General features: G+C 43.0%; 1 protein-coding gene across 1 annotated transcript in view; it reads left to right on the top strand.

The window, feature by feature from the left end:
* The window catches only part of ADAMTSL1 (ADAMTS like 1), a 365,777-nt gene that overhangs the window by 184,553 nt on the left and 159,188 nt on the right, over positions 1-22,036 (top strand). The window contains exons 3-4 of the mRNA XM_086629918.1: positions 3,313-3,358; positions 19,077-19,313. Coding sequence (XP_086486044.1) covers positions 3,313-3,358; positions 19,077-19,313 — 283 coding nt within the window. The remainder of the gene's footprint in view (positions 1-3,312; positions 3,359-19,076; positions 19,314-22,036) is intronic.

The following is a 22,036-nucleotide window of genomic DNA, read 5'->3' as shown; positions in this document are numbered from 1 at the left end:
CTGGCATGGATTATTGCAGGGCTTCTAACTCTAGCTGAGCACAAATACACATCTACTTTAGACCTTTGAGGGGGGGGAATTGAACTAAGTCCCTCTACGAACTGGAGCCTGGAGAAATAAATACCAGGGTTTCAGGCTGTTTACATTAAGTGAATATTTTAACATATTAAAAGTTGTTAACCTCTTTCAGAAACTTTACTGGAAACAAGTGACTAGGTTTGAAGTATGAAACATGATCCCCAACAGCTTGCTTTCCTTTCATATTCACATGATAATAACTGCCTGTCAAGCCAAACCCACAGCTACCTTTTTCCTCTGCAACATCCCCTGCAGTGCACAGATAACAGAGAAGACTGCAGTGGTACCTCTTACTGCTCCCACTCTTTGTGTGCTCTCCAAGACGAGCTTGCCTTTTTGGATGATTTCTGACTTTTCCAAGTGGCTGTGTGCACTCCTTGTTGACGTGAATTGTCATTTATACCCTGCAGAGGTCAGAGGATGTGTGGCAACTGTATCTCATCACATGGTCTAACTCATCTGCTGTCATCCTTCCTTGCACCTTAAGGGGTCTGTGCTGCGGCATTCTGCAAAGCATCCATGCTGAGATATGGACCCATGCCATTAATTCGAACCCTGCCTAAAGGAGAAAAAAATCTATTCTGGCCTGGCGTGGTGCGAGATGCTGGGTATTTCACTCAAGTAGGATTAAGTTCACTAGATGGTTTCAGCTTCCATATTTTAAGCATAGACAGGGTCAAAACCAGAATTTACTTTTAAAAATCAACATTTATGCCCCCCAAAATCTACTATTTAATTTTTTTCACAGTCTTTTTAATTATCTATTATTTTTCTACAAATCCTATGATATTGAATCCAAAAGCAGATACCTGAGTTTAAGAGAATCTGGAATACTCTCCTGAAGTAGTGCAGATCTGAAACACAAGCTACTCTGCAAATCTCTTGTGAAAATATACCAGCTCAGGCTGGAAGCAGTTTGCCTGCTTTTGGTTGATGGGTGATAAAAGGGACACTAATGAGCTTAAACAACAAAACCCCAAAGCTTCATCTTGGAGAGGGGATAAGGGAAGTTTTGCAAGAGTGGTTCCTAGTGTTCATGAACCATCACAGCACTAACTGCATGCAGAATTGCACGTTTTTCGTGAGCAACCCTGGCTATTAGCCAGAGGAGGGAAAATGGAAGAAAAATTTGAATAGTTCTGTGGCATATGTCTCATGAAAGTACCTATTCTTTTCCCTAATGCAAAGAATAAGTGAAAAAACAAAATTTCAAAACAGACAATGCGAAGAAACTGTGAAAAGAAGAAGAAGAAACTGTGAGGCAGCTGATAGGAAGTTCAAATTTCCCTGGCAGTTCAATAGTTCTGAGGTTAATAAATTACAATAATTGAAATTGTCATAACAGCAGGTCTGTGTGAATCAAAGAGATATCTGATGGGTTGTATGGCATTTCTGGAGACAGATGGGGCATGTATCAAGCTTGCTGAAAAAGCTATTCAGTGTGTTGTACAAGGCTTGCACTAGGACTGTCTGCACGCTGCATAATGCACTTTTTTCTTTGCTACCTAGCAGCATAAACCAGGAGTACCTCTGCTGAATGTAGTGGAGTGTAAATAGGTTTGGGCCGCACCACAGTGTCTCTATCAGCTTGTCTATATTGCTCAGGAATAACTGGGGTATTGGGGGTGTTGCTTGGGAGTTTTTTCAGTTTTTTAGTTCATAGCCTATTGTGAATATAATTTTTATTATTGTACTGGTAAAAGTGTTTTTTCTGGTGTTTGATACTCTGTGCACACTTTTCACTTTTGTGCATGCTTGCAATGATCAAAATTTACTTGAATTAGTTAAACATTACAAAAGCATTGAATTGGTGGTGTTTCTATAATGCTTTTAATAGCATTCTTAATATGCCAAATGTTGCACAACAGAATATGTTATCTTTCTGCTTACATTTCTCCTTGATAGAGTTTATTTACTTGTTTATCTTCTCTTGTGATCATTTACACCACTGTGATACATTTGCAAAGCTGTCTTTAGCCCTGATTATTTACTCACATAGGTGTAAATGACTACTGGAGGAATTTTGCAATTAAGCCTTGCAGAAAAAGGTGAGAGGAAGGATGACTTCAATAAATTAAAGGAAATTTGTTCAGTTTATTTTAGAGTTAACTCAGTATGGAAAAAGTTTTTTCCTGTTTTTAAAAAAAAGAAGGAAAAAAGAACGACACAAATGCATGCAGATGCTGTCCTTTCTCTTGGATAGTTCAAAATGGTTTGGATTTAAAACTTCAGTCTTGGCAGGCATTTAGTCCTCAAAGAATGTGTGCTTGTAAAATCCTGGCCAAAAAAAAAAAAAAAGAAAGGGAAAAAAAAGTTGTGAAATTAAGAAATTAAAAATGTAAGGAATTCTATTCTGTTGAAGAATAGAATTATATCTTTGAAAGCCAAACTCTGCATTCTGATTTGTACTGAGGACCTCCACAGAGTATGCTGTCTGAACTCATAAAACACATGAGTCTTCACCTAAGGTCAAATACTCAGAATACACGCTGTTGAGTGCTAAAAAGATATCTGGGTGTTGACCTTTCTTCTGGGAGCCCTGCCAGCATCACGGCTGGTACGGGTCTCCCATGGGGGAAAAGGCGGAGAGCCACGGAGAGCACACGCCAGGGCACGTGCTCTCCTTGACCTCCCCTGCTGGACCCAGTTGCTCTTTGGATGCTGTTCCGCAGCCGGGATCCAGGCGTAGCCAAGGGCTGGTGGATCAGGGAGGGGGAAAGTTTTATGCTCTCCTTCTCCCCTCATGTCGAATTGTGAAAAAGCCCTGTCCCACCAGCCTGTAATGTCAGGCAGCTGCAGGCAGGATTGCTTCCTGCCAGCGCACAGGTTGCCCTCCAGCAGACCAAGCCCTGAGGTGTGCCCCTGGGTAGAGGCAGAGCTGTGCCCTCGCGAAATCGCTGCAGATAGCTGGGACACACGGGGTGTCATGAATGAGAATCATATGTCTGTTTCCAGCCAGGTTCTGTACGCTGACTTCTAACCTCATCTATAAACTTTTATCACCTTCTATAAATTAATTTTTAGAGCAAAGTTAGGAAACTGAGGAGTTGTAGAATTCATACCTCAATACCCCCATAGGGATAGAGAGCCCTTTACTTTGGAGAAGAGAGTTGGTGGGGGATTAGTTGAATAGAGATATTTGTAGGAAGATACTGACACAGTGAACGTTATGTGTTTGCTTTTTCATTTTCAGCTATTAATATTTTTGTGTTTGTTTTTAATTTTTGGACACAGGACCTGTGAAGGGCGAAACATCCGGTACAGGACGTGCAGCAATGTGGTAAGTTAAGTATAGCTTTGATATATATGATACAAATCATCACATACAACAGCCACTTCCCTATTACGTAAAATAATTGGTTAATGTGATAACGAGAATACTGTAGCTATATGTAGTTTCTTGAAAAGCTGGAGAGATTACGGCATAGCATGATGCTAAAACTGTTTGAAAGGGATTGCAGTCACAGCCTTTCCAAATAGAGTGTCAGTGAAACTTCAGAATTGCTCTTTATAACCCCCCTGGCAGAATCAAGACCAATCGTGTTCCCAGTATTACTTTGGTAACCAGCTGGTTCACGTTGGGCAGTCTGTCAGGCTGGAGGATTAAGCTATTAAGGATTGAAGACAAGTTAGTAAGAAATATATGTTTCTGTTCACCTGTGCCCTCCCAGCATTGGAATTCTGTTGCATGTCTTAGAAAAGCAGTTTTAGATAGCCTGCACCAGCCTTTCCAAAGACTCTTGCTTGTTTTTATATATGGTGAATACAGTTTTCAATAACAATAAAAGAAGAAACTTCGACTTCTGTGCTCACCAAAGTGAAAGTGTGTTTTCACTGGTGAAAACTGAAATAAAGACTTTCATACGGAAAGTTTTATTGGGTGCCAAGAATAGTAAAAGCTCTCAAATTACATGGAGAAATGTCAGTTTTAACAGTAAAGATGGAAAATGAAATCAAACGTGCACTGGGCCAAGCATTTTCGTGCCTGATAGGGACATATTCAGAAGCCTTTCAATAGGTGCTTTGTCTAAAAAAGTTTAAAAGTTTAAGTTAAAAAAAATGAATACGTTCCCTCATATTTAGCTTATATTTTCTTCAATAGACCACAGTTCATAACGAAAGAAACCGCTTCTATCTGAGCTGTAGTCTCTCATGTGGTAGGATTTCTCACACTTATTCCTCTGAAATTTTTTTGGGCTGTCTCCTTTGGGTTCCTGAAATGTCTCATCAGTCTTAAGCATCTGCTTCACTGACAACAGCTAAAGTAGTCAATAAATAGGTCTGCTGGGTGATAAACAGTCCAGTTTCATCTCTGAGACACTTTGGCTACACTACGACTGTGGGGGGAATGGGAAGGTTGATTTGTGCCAGTCAAGTTACATGCTATAGCTCTGTGGAATACGACACACGCACACATGCACACGCACACACACACACACACACGAGATAATTTTAAAGGCTAATTGGACGACTATTAGATCGATCAGTTTTGGTTTAGTTTCTGAAGGCGGGCACATTGTGACAGTCCCCTTCCACTTCTGACGTGCCCTTGTGCATGGGAAGAGCAGTGAGACAAAATAGCATCCTGCTCCGCTGCCATTAGCTGTTCCTGGATCACCCTGATGAGAGGATGGGTTTCACCCATGTTGCAACCATTTTTTTGGAATCGTTGAGCTTAACTTTCCAAGCTAAGGAATAGTTTTTTAAATGTTATTTTTTAGCTTAGGTTCTGTTTTGGAAATGAGCACCTGAACAGTTTTCCTTCAAAATAAAACCTTGCATAGTTTTGTCAGGCAGTTCCTTTATGTGATAGTTTGATGTGTGGGGGGTGTTCTGGTGGCAGGGGAGGGGATTTGCTCCCTGTGCCACCAGATCTGAGTCCCATCCCCCCCCGGGGGAGGTTGAGCCAAATCGGCGCCTCTGCGAATTGCCCTATTTAAGTTGGGACAAAGGGGCGGGAAACGGCTTTTTGCTCAGGAGCAAGGAGAGAGCAGGAGGGCGCTGCCCTCGCTCCCGGCTCCCGGCCGAGCGGCCGCTCGGGCCCGGGCCGGCGCCATGTGCTCAAGATGGCGCCGGGGGAGCCGCATGGGGGACTCGGTAAGCGCCCCACTCCCGGGGTGCCCGCCGGGCCGAGCTTCCCCAGAGAGGATTAATATCTAAGAGAAGACAACCACAACGACCGGGTCAGCAAAGATGGAGCAGGAGGAGGTGTACTGGAGCTGAGGCTTCCCTTGCAAATCGGTGTGAGATGGCAGGCGGCCCCCCTGCAGCCAGGGTGTACTCGGCGGAGCAGCGACCCACTCGTGGCCCGTGGAGAAACCCACGTCGGGAAGGAGATGCCTGAGCCCAGGAGAGGTCGTGGAGCAGGGGATGCGCGACCAGGTACTGTTGATAATGGGGCATGGAATGTACGACGAGGTCGTGGAGGCATCTGGAGACCGTGGGACGACCCACGCCGACGCGAGTGGCAGCAGCTCCCTAAGAGGCCGAGACTGGTAAAGCCCGAACTGGTGCGATCCATGGGGAGGATTGCAATCCTGCGGGCAGGACTTACTTTGGAAAAGTTTGGGGACTTTTTCTTTGTGAGTAGGGGATCCACCGAAGCAAGGGAAAAATGGTGTAAAGACTCCTCCTCCTTTTAAGAAAAGGAGCGGCAGTGAACAACATGGACGGACTGACCTGCACTTCCCATTCCTGTCCCCCTGCGCCGCCGGGGGGGGGGTTTGAGCCAGGAACGAAAGGAAACGGGGTGGGGAGGTTGTTGTGTTTAAGATCTGGCCTTGTTTTCTCTTTTTTCTCCTCTCAAGTAACCGGTTTTTCGTTCCCCTATGTCTCTTGTTTAGTAACTGTTAATAAATTGTTTTGTTTTTAAGAAGAAAGCCCGAGTCATGTTTTGCCCGAGACCATGGTTGGTGGGTGCTCCCGCTCGGTTCTTGTCTCGACCTTCAGTCCAAAAAAAAAAAAAAAAACCACGACAATTTACATACCTTTCATTTGGCAACAATGACTCCAGACTTTCCAACATAGCAGTCCAGATCTCAGTTAATGATTTCATACCAAATAATCCAAACTGAAGCTTTCAAAGTGCTTTACTATGCTGAAATCAGTGACAGTTTTGGCACTGAATTATGAAGACCCAGGACTGCATTTATGATTTTAACCCCCTTTTTTTTTTCAGAGAGGGCAAAAAATGGATTGTGCTACATTGCTATTTTCCTTAATAAAAGGATTAAATGAGTTTTGTTTGTTTGTTTTTGGTAAACTTGCAAAGCTAGCAATAAATCAAACTCTTCTCAAGCTTCTGAGTGCATCATACTTTGACCAAGCCCTCCAAATACAGGTTTATGTCATGAGGAAAGTACTTGTCTGTATTCGTTTTGAAAACATTTGATTTCAAAGGAAAGTGTTTTCTATTTTAAAGTGTTTTGAGTCTTTGATTCAGATGTTATTCCCTTCCACTTATCATCTTTACTAATCTGAGATACTGTGCAGCAGTTTTCACATCAGTCCTTGCAAGGCCACGGCCACCATGATCAACAACAGAACTTGTGGTCGGATCCCGCCACAGCCATGGCAGTCCTCAGGCCCATGTTTCTGGGGCTAGGTACCACTTTGAAACACCTTGCGCAACATCAGAGGAAAGCTAAAGCAGTTTGGGAACCCCAGACACGCATCTCTGCAGACCGAAGAAGTAAAACCTAGCACCTCGGGGGAGGCACTGGAGAAAGATGAGGCAGCTCAACCAACAAGTGTGGTAACTAGCACCACCAAGAAAAAAAGGCGCGTGGTGGTAGTGGATGACTCCTTCCTAAGAGGTACGGAGGCACCCATCTGCCGACCCGATGCGCTGTCTCGGGAGGTATGCTGTCTCCCGGGCGCTCGTATCAGGGATGTTACTGAGAGAATACCTGGCCTCATACGGCCCACAGACTATTACCCACTACTGGTGTTTCATGTGGGTGCCAGTGATACAGCTGGCAGCAACCTGAAAAACATCAAAAGGGACTTCAGGGCCCTGGGTGCAGCAGTCAAGGACTCTGGGGCACAGATAGTGTTCTCATCAGTGCTTCCAGTCGAGGGGCAGGGACCTGCAAGGGCCAAACGTATCTGGCAGGTTAACTCATGGCTCAGGGACTGGTGCTACAGCCAGGGCTTTGGGTATTTTGACCATGGGGTAATTTTTGAGAAGCCTGGGTTGCTAGGGGCAAATGGCGTGCACCTAACCGAGAAAGGGAAGAAGGTGCTTGGACAAAGGCTTGCCAGACTTGTGCGAAGAGCTTTAAACTAGTATTGCTGGGGGAGGGGGAGCACAGTTCAGCCCACCTCTGTCAGCATGGCGCCAGTGCCAGCACCGAGGGTCCAGAGGCTGAGGAAGGATCACAGGTATGTTCAAATGAACTTACGCTGCCACCCAAGAGAACCCGTCGCTCCAGCCAGCGAGTCGGCTTTGTCGGGGGCCCAGCCAAAGTGTATGTACACCAACGCACGCAGCATGGGAAATAAACAGGATGAGCTGGAGATGCGTGCACATGAGCAGGGCTACGACCTTATTGGCATCACGGAGACGTGGTGGGACGACTCCTATGACTGGAGTGTCAACATGGAGGGGTATAAGCTTTTTAGAAAGGACAGGAAGGGGAGACGAGGAGGAGGTGTCACTCTCTACGTCAGCAACCGGCTGGAGTGCTTGGAGCTTCGCCTGGGGTCGGAGGACGAGCTGACAGAGAGCTTATGGGTCAAGATTAGAGGACGGGGACGGATAGGGGATGTTACGGTAGGGGTCTGTTGCAGGCCACCTGGCCAGGAGGACAGAGCAGATGAGGCGCTTTATAGCCAGATAGGAGCAGCCTCGCAGTCACAAGCCCGGTCCTCATGGGGGACTTCAACCACCCTGATATCTGTTGGAGAGACAATACGGCAGGGCACAGGCAGTCCAGGAGGTTCCTGGAATGCGTGGACGACAACTTCCTCCTGCAGGTGATAGAGGAGCCAACAAGGAGGGGTGTCGTGCTTGACCTTGTGCTCACCAACAGGGAGGGACTGGTGGGCGATGTGAAACTTAAGGATAGCCTTGGCTGCAGTGACCACGACACGGTGGAGTTCAAGATCCATGGGGCAGCAAGGAAACCATTCAGCAAGCTCTGTACCCTAGCTTTCAAGAAGGCGGACTTCGGCCTCTTCAAGGACCTGATGGGCAAAGTGCCGTGGGAGGCGGCCCTGGAGGGACGAGGGGCCCAGGAAAGTTGGTCCACATTCAAGGAGCACCTCCTCCAAGCTCAGCAGAGGTGCATCCCGATGAAGAACAAGTCGGGCAAAAAGGCCAGGAGGCCTGCGTGGATGGGCAAGGAGCTCCTGGACCAACTGAAAATGAAGAGGTTAGCCTATAGAGGGTGGAAGCGGAGACAGATAGCCTGGGAGGAATACAGAGAAGCTGTACGAGTGACCAGGGATCAAGTGAGGAAGGCTAAAGCCCTGAAGGAATTGAATTTGGCAAGGGATATAAAAAGCAATAAGAAATGCTTCTATAGGTATGTAGGGGACAAAAGGAAGTCCAAAGAGAATGTAGACCCCCTCCGGAAGGATAGTGGTGCTCTGGTTACCCGGGACATAGAGAAGGCTGAGTTACTCAATGAATTTTTTGCCTCAGTCTTCACTGATAAAGCCTCTTGTCTTACCACCCAAGCTGTGGAAAGAACTAGCAGGGACTGTGAGGATGATCCACCGCCCACTGTACTTGAAGAGCAGGTTCGGGAACATCTGAGGAACTTGAAGGTGCACAAGTCCATGGGACCTGATGAGATCCATCCACGGGTCCTGAAGGAACTGGCGGATGAAGTTGCCAAGCCACTGGCCATTGTATTTGAGAAGTCGTGGCAGTCTGGCGAGGTCCCCGATGACTGGAAGAGAGGGAACATAACCCCCATTTTTAAAAACGGGAACAAGGAGGACCCGGGCAACTATAGGCCGGTCAGCCTTACCTCTGTGCCTGGCAAGGTCATGGAGCAGATTCTCCTGGGAACCATGCTAAGGCACATGGAGAGCAAGGAGGTGGTGGATGACAGCCAACATGGCTTCACCAAAGGCAGATCGTGCCTGACCAACTTGGTGGCCTTTTACGATGGGGTGACAGCATCGGTGGACAAGGGTCGACCAAAGGATGTCATCTACCTGGACTTGTGCAAAGCTTTTGACACTGTCCCGCATGACATTCTTCTCTCTAAACTAGAGAGGCATGGGTTTGATGGATGGACCACTCGGTGGATAAGGAATTGGCTCAATGGCCGCACTCAGAGAGTAGTGGTCAACGGCTCGATGTCCAAGTGGAGACCGGTCACGAGTGGCGTCCCTCAGGGGTCCGTGTTGGGCCCAGCCCTCTTCAACATCTTTGTCGGTGACGTGGACAGTGGCATGGAGTGCACCCTCAGCAAGTTCGCCAATGACACCAAGCTGTGTGGTGCCGTCGACATGCTGGAAGGGAGGGATGCCATCCAGAGGGACCTCGACAGGCTGGAGAGGTGGGCCCGTACCAACCTCATGAAGTTTAACCAGGCCAAGTGCAAGGTCCTACATCTGGGTCATGGCAATCCCAGGCACAAATACAGACTGGGCGGAGAATGGATCGAGAGCAGCCCTGAGGAGAAGGACTTGGGAGTACTGGTGGACGAGAAGCTCAATATGAGCCGGCAATGTGCTCTTGCGGCCCAGAAGGCCAACCGTGTCCTGGGCTGCATCAAGAGGAGCGTGGCCAGCAGGTCGAGGGAGGTGATTCTCCCCCTCTACTCTGCCCTCGTGAGACCTCACTTGGAGTATTGCGTCTAGTTCTGGAGCCCCCAACATAAGAAGGACATGGACCAGTTGGAGAGGGTCCAGAGGAGGGCCATGAAGATGATAAGAGGGCTGGAGCACCTTTCCTATGAGGACAGGCTGAAAGAGTTGGGGCTGTTCAGCCTGGAGAAGAGGAGGCTCCGAGGTGACCTTATAGCGGTCTTCCAGTACCTCAAGGGGGCCTACAAGAAAGATGGGGAGAGGCTGTTCAGGAGGGCCAGTTGTGATAGGACAAGGGGTAATGGTTTTAAAATAGAGGGAGGTAGATTCAGGTTGGATATTAGGAAAAAATTTTTTACCATAAGAGTTGTAGAACACTGGAACAGGTTGCCCAGAGAGGTGGTGGATGCTCCATCCCTGGAGACGTTCAAGGCCAGGTTGGATGGGGCCCTGAGCAACCTGATCTAGTTGGAGATATCCCTGTTCCTTGCAGGGGGGTTGGACTAGATGACCTTTGAAGGTCCCTTCCAGCCCTAACGATTCTATGATTCTATGATTCTACGATTCTATCTCTGGGCTGAAATCCATTCTGTTACTGCATTGTGTAGCTGTGCCACTGAAATACCGTTTGCCTCTTTCAGAATATTAAAAAAAAAACAAAAACAAAAACGAAACCAATAAAATAAAAAACCAAGCCACAACCAAAAAACACCCATATCTTTTCTCTTTATTGAAGACTACTGTCTTTGTCTCCAAAATCCAAGGATACATACACACAATTCGGATCTCTGAAACAATTCATTATCTCTATAGCTTGTCATGGAATACTGCACTGGAAAAGCACTCAATATTATGCGTATTTTTGTTAACTCAGACTTTGCCTTTGTAAGATTTCATCCACAACGACACTGAAAATCAGGAGGACGGAACTTCCAGACTTAATGAGACCTATGTTTTCATCTGTTAGATGGCAGTCTGTTGCTTTAAAGAGAAATGAGAGCAAATCCCCCAATTCCACCCCTTCGAACGAAGCTAGCTATCATGCATTGTGGAAAATTCTTCTCTGAGTCTTGTGGAAATTAGTGAGTCCTGAAATACAAGCTTTCATCACCATTAGCTTGTGCATAACTTCAGGACTGATGTTATTGTTCATAAAACAGCCAGTCTTTATTTTCTGCAAACTGTCTTTCTGTGAACTGACATGTTTTTGTTTATATAACTGTCTTCTTACAGGAAAGGATGGGTAGTCACATATACTTAAAGCAAACTCTTTATTTCAAAGCTGAAATTGGAGAATGAGAAGAATGCTTCTTGGAGTCTGGCAATGAACACATTTTCATAGGCACTATCATTTGCAAGATTTTGCTACAGCTGGTTTTAATTCATCTTGAAATTAAATTACAGTGCGGAAAAAATAGAATGAGATAAAGAAAAAAAGAGGCAAGAAGAGAGAGTGCCATGCCTATTTCTTCAGTGACCTGTGTTATTCTGGGGATGCTGAACCATTTTGCATGCTATAGACTACAAGAGAGATTGATACTACTGTCTATAAAGCTTCCGAACAGTCCTTAAAAGAGCAAATCTAGTCCAGTATGTTCACCACTTGCATTGCCTGGTGTTGATCAGAAACTGGAAAGATTATGAGTATGAAGCCACATGTGTAAATAGTAGAAGAAGGAATGAGGGAATCTGAAGATGATTTAGGGTTGAATTGCATCTGCTTTTTTTCTTCATATTATTCATATGGACTCCAAGTATGTTTCCAGCCAGCTTAGAGTATAATCGTGGGGGGAGAGAGGGAGTCATTTGTTTTTCCTTACAAAATTACTCTGAATGCAATGAAAACATGTTTTTTGTATCTAGCTGGGTTGTTATACTAGACGTTATGCAAAATAAACAAAAATATTTCCAAACAGGAAGTAGGATTTTTTTACTAGTTCTTCCTCCCCCACCCCCCCAGCCCTGCCCCAAGCTAAACACGCACTCTGTTCCTTCTTCTAGGCACTTTCTTTGTTGCCAGGTTCTCTCCAGCTTTCGTACCAGACTATCATGTCACCTCATCTGCCCTTTCTCTTTCTCAGACTTTCTGCCACTGTGGTCTTTTTGCTTTCTCCTTCCCCTTTTATGTGAAAATCTATCTGAAGAATATTTGTTGGAATGTGTACTGTCTTCATGCCTCTTCTCTTCATTCTCCTCAATTATCAAACTCCTTTTTCTGATTGAAAACATTTTTATTTTCCGCGGATATTTTTCCTTTTATTGCACTGCTTTCTGAATCAGATCAGAAAAAAAGAGATGCATGAGACTGGCGTTTCATTCCTAAAGGACTCTGCTTTTCATATTTACTTGTGTATACCTGCCAGCATGATGATGAACATTACTTATAAAGCTGCTCTTGAGATTTTGCTGTGTGACATGAAAATAGACAATGCTGGAAGCTGTACAACATTACTAGCTCTTTCAACAAGGTTTAGAGCAGTTCTGTTAAGCCTAAGATAAAATTTGTGGATGGTAGATCCCACTAATCCGATGATTAAAACTTGTAAACACCACCTGCAGCTCTTTTTTATATATACCTCACTTTCTTCACTTGGCTGGAATACCAACTGTAATGATATCACCCATTCTTTGGCTTGCATTCAGACAAGCTACTTCTATCCCTGTTTCTTATCAACTCATGCTGCATTTTGTACACACTGGCATGGATGTTGCCCATCTTACTTTCGACAAAATGACACTATCATCTTCTTTCCATGCATCAAAGCCCAGCCTGTTGGAAAGTGTCAAACCTAAACTTCCATATAAGTGCATAATTCTCAGAAGCATTAGTTTTCCTGTATAGGAAGCATCAACACTAGGTAGATTTTTTTCAGAGTTACAAAAATTACTAACAGAATTTCATTTTTGTACCTTCTGGTCGCTAGAAATGCCATGTGAAGTCTTTTGCAATCAAATATCCCAATTTGCATTTTGTGATACAATTTAAATAAAAATTTAAAAAAAAAAGAAAAAAGGTAAAAGCACCACACATATCTCTGTACCAACACTAGATTTATTAATATCGGTTTAATTTTTAAGTGGAAACTCTTCCAAACTCACATCGTTTATTGTGACTGCAGTCTGTTCTTTGAAATGCTGGATTTTAATAACTACCATCTTGTTTCTAAATGAGTGCTTTTTAAAACCTCAGTGTGTCGTCTAGGAATTATTTGTTCGTATATGGAAACAAGGGCTTTTAGTATGTTCCTAATGGTAGCAGCTTTGACTTCTGGATTCGCTGTCTTCTCAGCAAGCAAACCTGTGAATCTTTGACTATTAAATAGAACAAAAAAACCTCCATTGCTCTCATTCTATGCAAATGCATCAAAAATCTTTGTAGATCAAACAGCCTGGATCACTCCCATGACAGTGTCATTTCAGGACTCTGTTCAGGACTCTTCAGGGCTCTGGATGATTCATAGACTTAAATTCAATATTTCTGATAATAATAGTGTTTTTATTCGAATATCTCCCTTTGATCTGCGAATGTGGCACCTATGGTGCTTTTAGGAAATTGTATTGTGTACTTGTATTATTTTTTGACTGAAATATTTGGAAGTTTTTCAAGCGGAGATACAAGTTACTGTATCTAGTTTAAGTACTTCACCTTAATATTTGAAGGATCTGAACACAGAAAAAATTTAAAATGGCATGAAAAGCTGTATATTAAATTATTTGCCAAAAATTGGAACCTACTCTAAAAACAAAAACAAAACACATTTTTTAGCCAAAAATTGATCTTATGTTTCTAATATTTCTAATGAAAAATATTCATGGAGGTCTAGATTTATACCTCACTGACCGTTTTAGCTCTCATCTCTGCTGCATTTTTATTTCATACAGAGAAGAAACATCTGCTGATATTCCTCCATTTACTTTGTTCATGTTATTTCTCATGCTTCTCTCTATCAGATATTGCAGTGTCTTGGGGTTGTCAGAGAAAGCTATAGTATGAGCCCCTCTCGATCAAAGCAGCTAAGCACGATCCTAAACTATTTAGAAATTCACAGGAGCAGACTAGTGAAAAATCTGGCTGCAAGAAAATTCAAGCAGGGCACTTCACAAGGCTTTGAGTTCTGAGTGGAGTTTCCATTGAATCCCCAGATCTCCGAAGCCTCTGTACTTTACACGTAAAGTTCTTATTTGGTCTTGGGCAAGCCCCTACTTGAGGACCTCAGGTGTTCCTTCTCAGTCGGGAAATCGGTGTGGCTGAAACGCCGTGTGTACTTCATGGAACTGGTTCAATAAGCTGTTCTGTCAGATGCTGCACAGAGTAGTCCAGTTGTTAGTCATTTTTTGCACAGAGGAAAAGCTCCAGGTATAGTAAATCATTCTTGGCCTCTGCAAATATACAAGCACATATATTGTAAACTGTTTTAGGGTTCCTCGACTGTTTCCACCTATCACAGCTTAGATATGATCTTACACATTTCACCCACTAAGTAAACTTTATAAAGCCTGACCCTTTTTTGTACCATGAAATCTGATCTACCTATCACCATCAAGGGACATCTGGGATTCATCTTATCTTTTCCACTGGTTTGTTGATTAATAGAAATTGTTTTGAATGGGATTCAAACATGGCAAAACTCCATGGACCTTATGAATTACAATAAGGTCAAATAGGAGGTCAAGTTAAAAAAAAAAAAAAATTGGATGTGACAAAGTGAATGAAGCTGTAATAATATGGCCAGAATTAGGTGCCTAAGAGGTGAAGATGAAACTCCTGTGTTTATTTTAAAAATAGGTTTCATACATCAAAGGGGTTTCTGGTCATCTTTAAAATGATATATATTTTCATTGCAGTGGAGGAAATCTTTGACCTGATAGGATGATTATAGGCATTCAGCACAGACTCAGTGCTTCAGAAATATCTCATGAGCCTTCACGAGCTGCAGGTCATGAAACAGCCATCTAGGACTCAAAGAGTTAGAGGAGGAACAGTTGTTTCCTATTCACTGGAAATTTTCTTCCCTAAAAAGTCTTAATGAATAGGAAGCTTGAAGACAAATGGACTTAGAGAAGACTTTCAAGTTTATTAGTTCTCTCTCATTCTTCAAGGAGTGCAATGGCAGTGGTTCCTCATGTCTGCAGGGCCCCAGAGATAATTTCCAAAAGAAAATAAAACTGGTAAGATTTCAATATAGCACCAAAGCTGGAGTAACCTGGAGCAGGACTGTAGTGCTTTTGTGGCCAGATACCAGTGCTGCTGCATGCTCCAAGCCAAACACAGGCCATGCAGATGTGGTTAGCCAAACACCTTGCAGAACTGCATAACCCATGCAAAAAGATACGCTACCTTGCGTTCGCTGCTGCACTGACCTGGCCCGTGACTTCTGGCTCTCTCCACATGTGGGCACACCCTTGCACGTCTGTCTGCTGTGCAGGTAGACAAACTGCACGCTGTTAGATAGCTTCCAGGGTCAGACTCTTAGCTGGAGTAAAATGCAGCTTCGGGCAGGCCAATGAAGCAGTGCTAGCTGGCAGCTGTAGAGGACCGCCTTCCACCAAGCCCTCGTGCACGTACTGAATGCGGGCTGATTATTTTAAAAGGGAAAAAGACTGTGTGGAGTCAGCTTATAGTTTCTCCTGTCCAGGAGCCAGCAGTGCAGAGATGAGGCACAGGAAGACTGCCTCAAAACGGCAAACGCTCTTATCTAACTGTGTGCAAAGTCTTTAGAAGAAAATAGCAATTTACTGCATGAACAAATATACAACAAAACACTGGCTTTGCCTTATCTGTTATTCCAGCCACTAGAATATTCATTTATAGGCTGTGAGCTTGTATCTGTCTTTCATTATGATTGCACAAAGCCCAGCACGAAGAGACTGTGACCCCCACTGATGTGTGACGCAAAAAATAAACAGTAAATTTTAAAAGTAAAAAACCCACCATGGACAAGAAATTAATAAGCAGTGACAAGTTCTGTACAATCCTGCTTTTTCAGTCTCAGTGACCTGTGTCTAATGATGGGTAATATTTACACCACTACTTTTCTTAACATTGTCCACTTTGGTATAAAAAAACATTACACAGGTTATGCAGGTGTTACGTGTGTAGGGGCGAGCACATGTTTTTTCCTAGCTGGAAGGAAAGTTCACCCCTGAGGGAAAGGGATATTCAAAGCCTTCAGGTAGATTTAGGATTCAGGATTTCAGTAGGAGAAAAGTGGTGGGCCAGACTGTGACTCTTTTTCATATCTGCGTGCCAAGATAAGTATGCACGTCTGCATTTCTGACTGCTTGAACGTATTCTTTGAATGGCTTCAAGTTTCACATTAAAACTTTTTTAAACACAAGCTTTACTATTTAAATCCATTGTTTTATTTTGATCAAGATATCAAAGACTGGAAATATTTAACATTGGTCCCGGTCACCTGCCGTGTCCTGAAAGCTTGTTATGTTGGCTGTACATTTTTTTCTTTCTTTGATTTAAAAATAAAATCCAACACAACAAACATAGTATTGAATACTATACAAAGCAGGATTATGAACTCTGCATGTCGTGTGCTTTATTGGGCCTTTCTCTCTTTGTAAAAATAAAGCTATTGTGAGCCAGGAAGTTTCGAAGGTAGAGCCAAGCTTGAACCAAACAAGAGAGTTGGCTTGGATCTCTGCAACAAGCCTAAGCCAAGCCAATAGACCTGACTGTATTCATTTATGGACAGAAAAATTCAGAGAAGGGTATGCACCAGAAGATTTTGTGGCAGGAAATAAGGCCACAGTGTTCCTCTTTGCTTGCCTCTTCTGTATTCGAAAATAGAGCTAAACCAGATCTTGGGTACAGCTGTAACTGTCTTGTTCATCCCCTGTTTAAAAGCAGAACATAAAGAGCACTTTTTCTGTGATTATACAGCTATGGAGGAATAATGAATTTCCCACAAATTTTTCTGCTCTCTTCACTCTGTGCTGCTGTCCAAACTTTGTCCTTTATCAACAGTTTGCCCAGATGACAAAGAGGGCTTGATTGCCTTTAAATTTTTCTGGAGATTCTAAAATCAAACTTAAATACTTCCAACATGTTACTTTTTTTTTAATCTTCCATAACATAGGAATAGAAAAACTGTCTGCTGTCTAAGTCATCCAGCAGTAAAATTCCAGTTACGAGCTTGGACTTTCAGCCTCTACTTTCACAAAGGATGAATAAGCTCTGGATTATTGCTTTTTGATACATATTTTTCTAAGGCAAGATTTAGCCCAAATCCTTTTTTTCTCTTACTCCTTAATCCATTTAACCTTTTGTAGCAGGAACATTATTCCCTTGTACTTGGACAGCAGAACTTTTGACTGGAGCTTGACCCATTACTTTTGAGCTGCATCACACTCAAACACAAAGCAAAATAACTGAAAATTTGCTCTCACGGTACAAAGCAAATTAGCTGAAGATCTGCTGCTTAAGACCGTGGCTTGTATGTGTGTGTAGTTCACTATAAGAAGAGTTCAGAGTGAACCAACATGGTTCAACATTTAAATAAAACGGGCATAACCACATCGCCACTACACAGTGAAAGAGAGGCCGAATTGGTTGTCCTGGGTTTGAGCCAAGAGTATACAAATGACAAATTTATAGCCAAGATTCTGCCAGTTTGTCTCAAGAGGAGATTTGAAAGCTTGATTTTTAAAACATTTCTTTTTATTTTAGACCTTCATACTAAACAATGATCCTTTAATGTGATAAAGTGACATGCAGCACCCATGCCATCGTATTGAAAGCCGTAGTAATCTTCCTATTTAAAAGAAGCAGAAAAGCATTAGTGAACGCCTGTGTAGAAAAAGGTCTCAGAAACAGAGGTGATTATTTAAACCTCAGAAGAGATATTCTACCTCAAAAGCAGCAGGATTTTCCTAGCTGGGAGAGTAAGAAGCCTGTGAACGAGGCTGTTGTTAATAATACTTGGATTTCTATAGAATGAGCTAGTTTGAGGACAAACAGAGAATACAGGCATTTTATAAGGATATTATCTAGTTATGTGGTTGTATACATCAAAATCCTTCTCTAGTGAATCTATAATCAACATTATGATTCTCTATAAAGAAACATCACAGTCCTCAAGCAAAGGGCGTAACATACTCATTTAGCTTGGTATTTGACCAGATATCACTGAGGAGCAGACTTCCTTACAGCAGCAAGGTGGAGGACTACAGGACCTTAATAATCTGAGGCAGCCATATTGCCAATATTTGGGTTTTTGTCACAGTTCTCATGATATTTAATGTTTTCCTAAAGCTTAGCTCCTGTATTCCCATAACTATGTGAGAAATTGAGGTTGCTTCTAAAAAAATCAATGAATCTCTAGGCTTTGTGGTTGCTTGCACAGGAAAAGTTGAAATATCGTTCTTCGGGGATCAAAATAGAATTGGAAACAAAAAGAACTTATGTTTATTTTGCCTGAAGTCTCATGATTTTGAAGCTCTTCTTGCTCTCTTGAGAACTTGACTCATGGTTTTCACTGCTAAACGATGTCAAGAAAGTATACATGGATAAGAAAAGCTTCACATTCTCATCAACAAGAGACTTTTAAGTAGTATGAGTGGTCTTTGTTTTTTATATCAGGTGTACTGAGTTCAGAGTAGGGTTTATATGTCTCACAAACCTCCTGGAGGATTAACAAGGAGGCTTTTTAAAGGTCTTCCCAGTAAAATAATAGTAAGTCTCTGATCATGTGAGTTATTAAATCATAGGTTAAAGAAATGCAAATACGTACCACATTTTTCTGATTCTTGTTGCCCTACCAACCGATTTAGGTCACTGAGGTTAAAAAAAGGTAGTGAGGAGAGGTTAAATAAACAAACAATTAAATCACATAATTCCTTTTGCTTTCTCTTCAAACAAAGAAGAAAATTTGGCTAGAATAGAGTGGCTGTGCGCACACACTTCTCCACATATGTGCACAAGTGGAAAGAGATTTAGCAAGAGCATTTCAGGGCTGTGGTTAAGACACGTACAGTGGATTTCTTATGTCCCAAGCATATTTACATATGGTCTTGATGTTCTTTCAATACTTTAGCAGAAAGAAGAAAGAAAGGTATAATTATCCAGTTGAATTATGCGTAGCTGTAGCTATTTCAATCAGTCTTCTTTGTCTAAACAGAAAAACTCTACATCTGGCAGCTGTGGAGCACAGCCAGCTGCGTGATACTGTGACTGGCTGTCCCAAATAGACCTGCTGACCTTTTCCTCTTCTTTTCTGCAGGACTGCCCGCCAGAAGCAGGGGATTTTCGTGCCCAGCAGTGCTCTGCTCACAACGATGTCAAGTACCAGGGACAGTTTTACGAGTGGATGCCCGTCTCTAATGACCCCGACAACCCATGCTCGCTGAAGTGCCAGGCCAGAGGAGCAGCTCTAGTTGTGGAGCTGGCGCCAAAGGTTCTGGATGGGACCCGATGCTACACTGAATCCCTGGACATGTGCATCAGTGGCTTGTGCCAAGTAAGGAGAGAAGCCCTATCCTAACACCTTTCCTCATGATTCCCCCCCTCAGGTCTTCTCACGCACTCTCTCTCCTCCTCCATACTTTTATCATTTTAGGGTCTTCATTTAATCTCCTGATTTCTTTCTCTTTGGTTTACTTCTTTTACCTAGTTTGGAAGAGGCGTACAAATTCAAAGGTTATTTTCTTACTTTATGCTGTTTCCTTTGGGGTTTTTTTGAGGAATGTATTCTCAGCTTTCAAACTGTTTTGCATAGTTAGCTGCAGTAGCAGATCTCATTTGAAAGCATCATAAGAAAATAATGGTTTAGCCTTTAATTTGGTTATACCAAAGTTTTCCAAGTCCATGATATTACATTATCTTTGAGGATTATTGCTCCCTGTAGGTCATAAACCATGTAGCAGCAGATGAGGTACTAAACTGGAAAATCTGCCATTGATTTGCTACTGGACTAAGCAAGCTGCTACATTTCCTTGAACCTCAGCTTCCCTGTTTGTGAAACGTGAGATATGGGGCCTTTTTAACCCTTCACTTCACAGTGCATGGAGATCTATCAATCATTCAATCCATTCATTGGCATCCTAGTTTGGTTTTATATTACCTTTGTGCTTTTACTGGTATACTGCTACTCTTTTGAACCTATCTACATCAGACTTTAGTGTCCCGAACTACATGTAGGCTACAGGTTGATGTAGGGGAGGAAATTTGCACCATCTCTATTAAGTACTGAGCATGCCAGAATCTCAGAACAGCTTGAGTCTAGATTCATGTTTCAGCGCTCAATCTCCTTCAAATCTATGTAGACTTGATGCATTGTTGGCTTTCCAGTGTATTTTCAGCCACTTTATGTGCCTTTGGAAGCTTTCCTCCCTGTTTCCTTTCTCTTTGATTTTCTGTTCTGAGCCAAAAGCAGTCCTGCAGTACATGAAACAGAGTAGGCAGTTATTGGGCTAATCTCGTTTGTGATCTGAAGAAGGCAATCGTATAGACCTCTTGACCTCAGCTGAATGCACAAGTTTCTCAAAATTCCAGATTTCCTAATGAGACACACTAATTTCAGTCTTCTTTTGTGGTTTTGAATCTTTTAAAAACTTAAATGGAAGCACAGGAATCTGGATGGGAAAATGATTCAAAGTATTCTGCCTGTAGTGGCCTGGAAATTAGGACCAGTGCATTCAGACTCAATGTCAGGCTGATTTCTGTTTTGGTCCAAACATGAAGCATAACTTTCCGAGAAAAGCTGCGCTTAGGAACAGAGCTCACAAGCATCCGCTGCTAAAACAAACTCATTTGCGGTTCTCATGAAAATTCCTACTCCTGGAAGGTTAAAAGTAGCTGCACTATTACAATTATGAAGATTGATGGTCTTTCTTAACTGTCTCTGTGGCTAAGGTGAGTATTTTGAAAATAGACAAGTGCACTAGCACTAGTGTCCCTGAGGAATTTCAGTCAAACTAACTCTTTCCTTGTATACTCTAGAATGGTAGAATAATTTTTAATGCATGAACACAATGACTGTATATTTTCTGTGATGATCAACATTCAGTTTCTTCATCAGCATTTTCCACATACTTCACAACTACTGCATCATTTTTAAGGATGGCCAAAATAAGACATTAAAATACAAATGCTCATTGATGCATTCTTCACAGTGACTGATTTTATCTTTTTGGTTGTGTTAAATTTAAAGCAACTCAAAGTATTCTTGTCGTAGTGCATCCCTGCTAGCCAGTCATATCTTTGTGACAGTAGAGGTACTGCATTAGAAAGTTCATGACTAGATTTGCCCTAATTGTATGCTTTAGGACAGCAGCTGCTTTACTATCTATCACAGCAATAGCTAATGCTACCTAAGCAGTACAGAAAAATAAATAGTATGAAATTTTACAGAATTAATTGTGAATCTTCTTTGGTAGCAACATTCTTCCATGGACTCTATAAAGGATCTTTTAAAAGAACGTGAAACCATAGCATTATAGAATCATAGAATCATAGAATAGTTAGGGTTGGAAGGGACCTCAAAGATCATCTAGTTCCAACACCCCTGGTATGGGCAGGGAAATCCTCCACTACACCAGGTTGCCCAAAGCCTCATCCAACCTGACCTTGAACACCTCCAGGGATGGGGCAGCCACAACTTCTCTGGGCAACCTGTTCCAGTACCTCACCACCCTCAATGTAAAGAATTTCTTTCTTATATCTAACCTAAATCTGCCCTCTTTCAGTTTAAAGCCATTGCCCCTTGTCCTATCACTACACGCCCTTGCAAAAAGTCTCTCTCCAGCTTTCCAAAGGCCCCCTTTAGGTACTGGAAAGGTGCTATAAGATCACCCCGGAGCCTTCTCTTCTCCAGGCTCAACAGCCCCAACTCTCTCAGCCTATCTTCATAGCGGAGGTGTTCCAGCCCTCGGATCATCTTCATGGCCCTCCTCTGGACTCATTCCAGTAGCTCCATGTCCTTCTTGTGTTGGCGACTCCAGAGCTGAACGCAGTATTCCAGGTGGGGTCTCACGAGAGCTGAGTAGAGGGGCAGAATCACTTCCCTCAACCTGCTGCCCATGCTTCTTTTCATACAGCCCAGGACACGGTTGGCTTTCTGGGCTGCCAGTGCACATTGCCAGCTCATGTTGAGCTTCTCATCCACCAGCAATCCCAAGTCCTTTTCCTCAGGGCTGCTCTCAATCCATTCTCTGCCCAGCCTGTACTTGTGCTTGGGATTGC

The sequence above is a fragment of the Tauraco erythrolophus genome, chromosome Z (genome assembly GCF_009769465.1).
Source record: "Tauraco erythrolophus isolate bTauEry1 chromosome Z, bTauEry1.pri, whole genome shotgun sequence".
Lineage (NCBI taxonomy): Eukaryota > Metazoa > Chordata > Aves > Musophagiformes > Musophagidae > Tauraco > Tauraco erythrolophus.
This window is presented reverse-complemented; position numbering and strand designations above follow the sequence as displayed.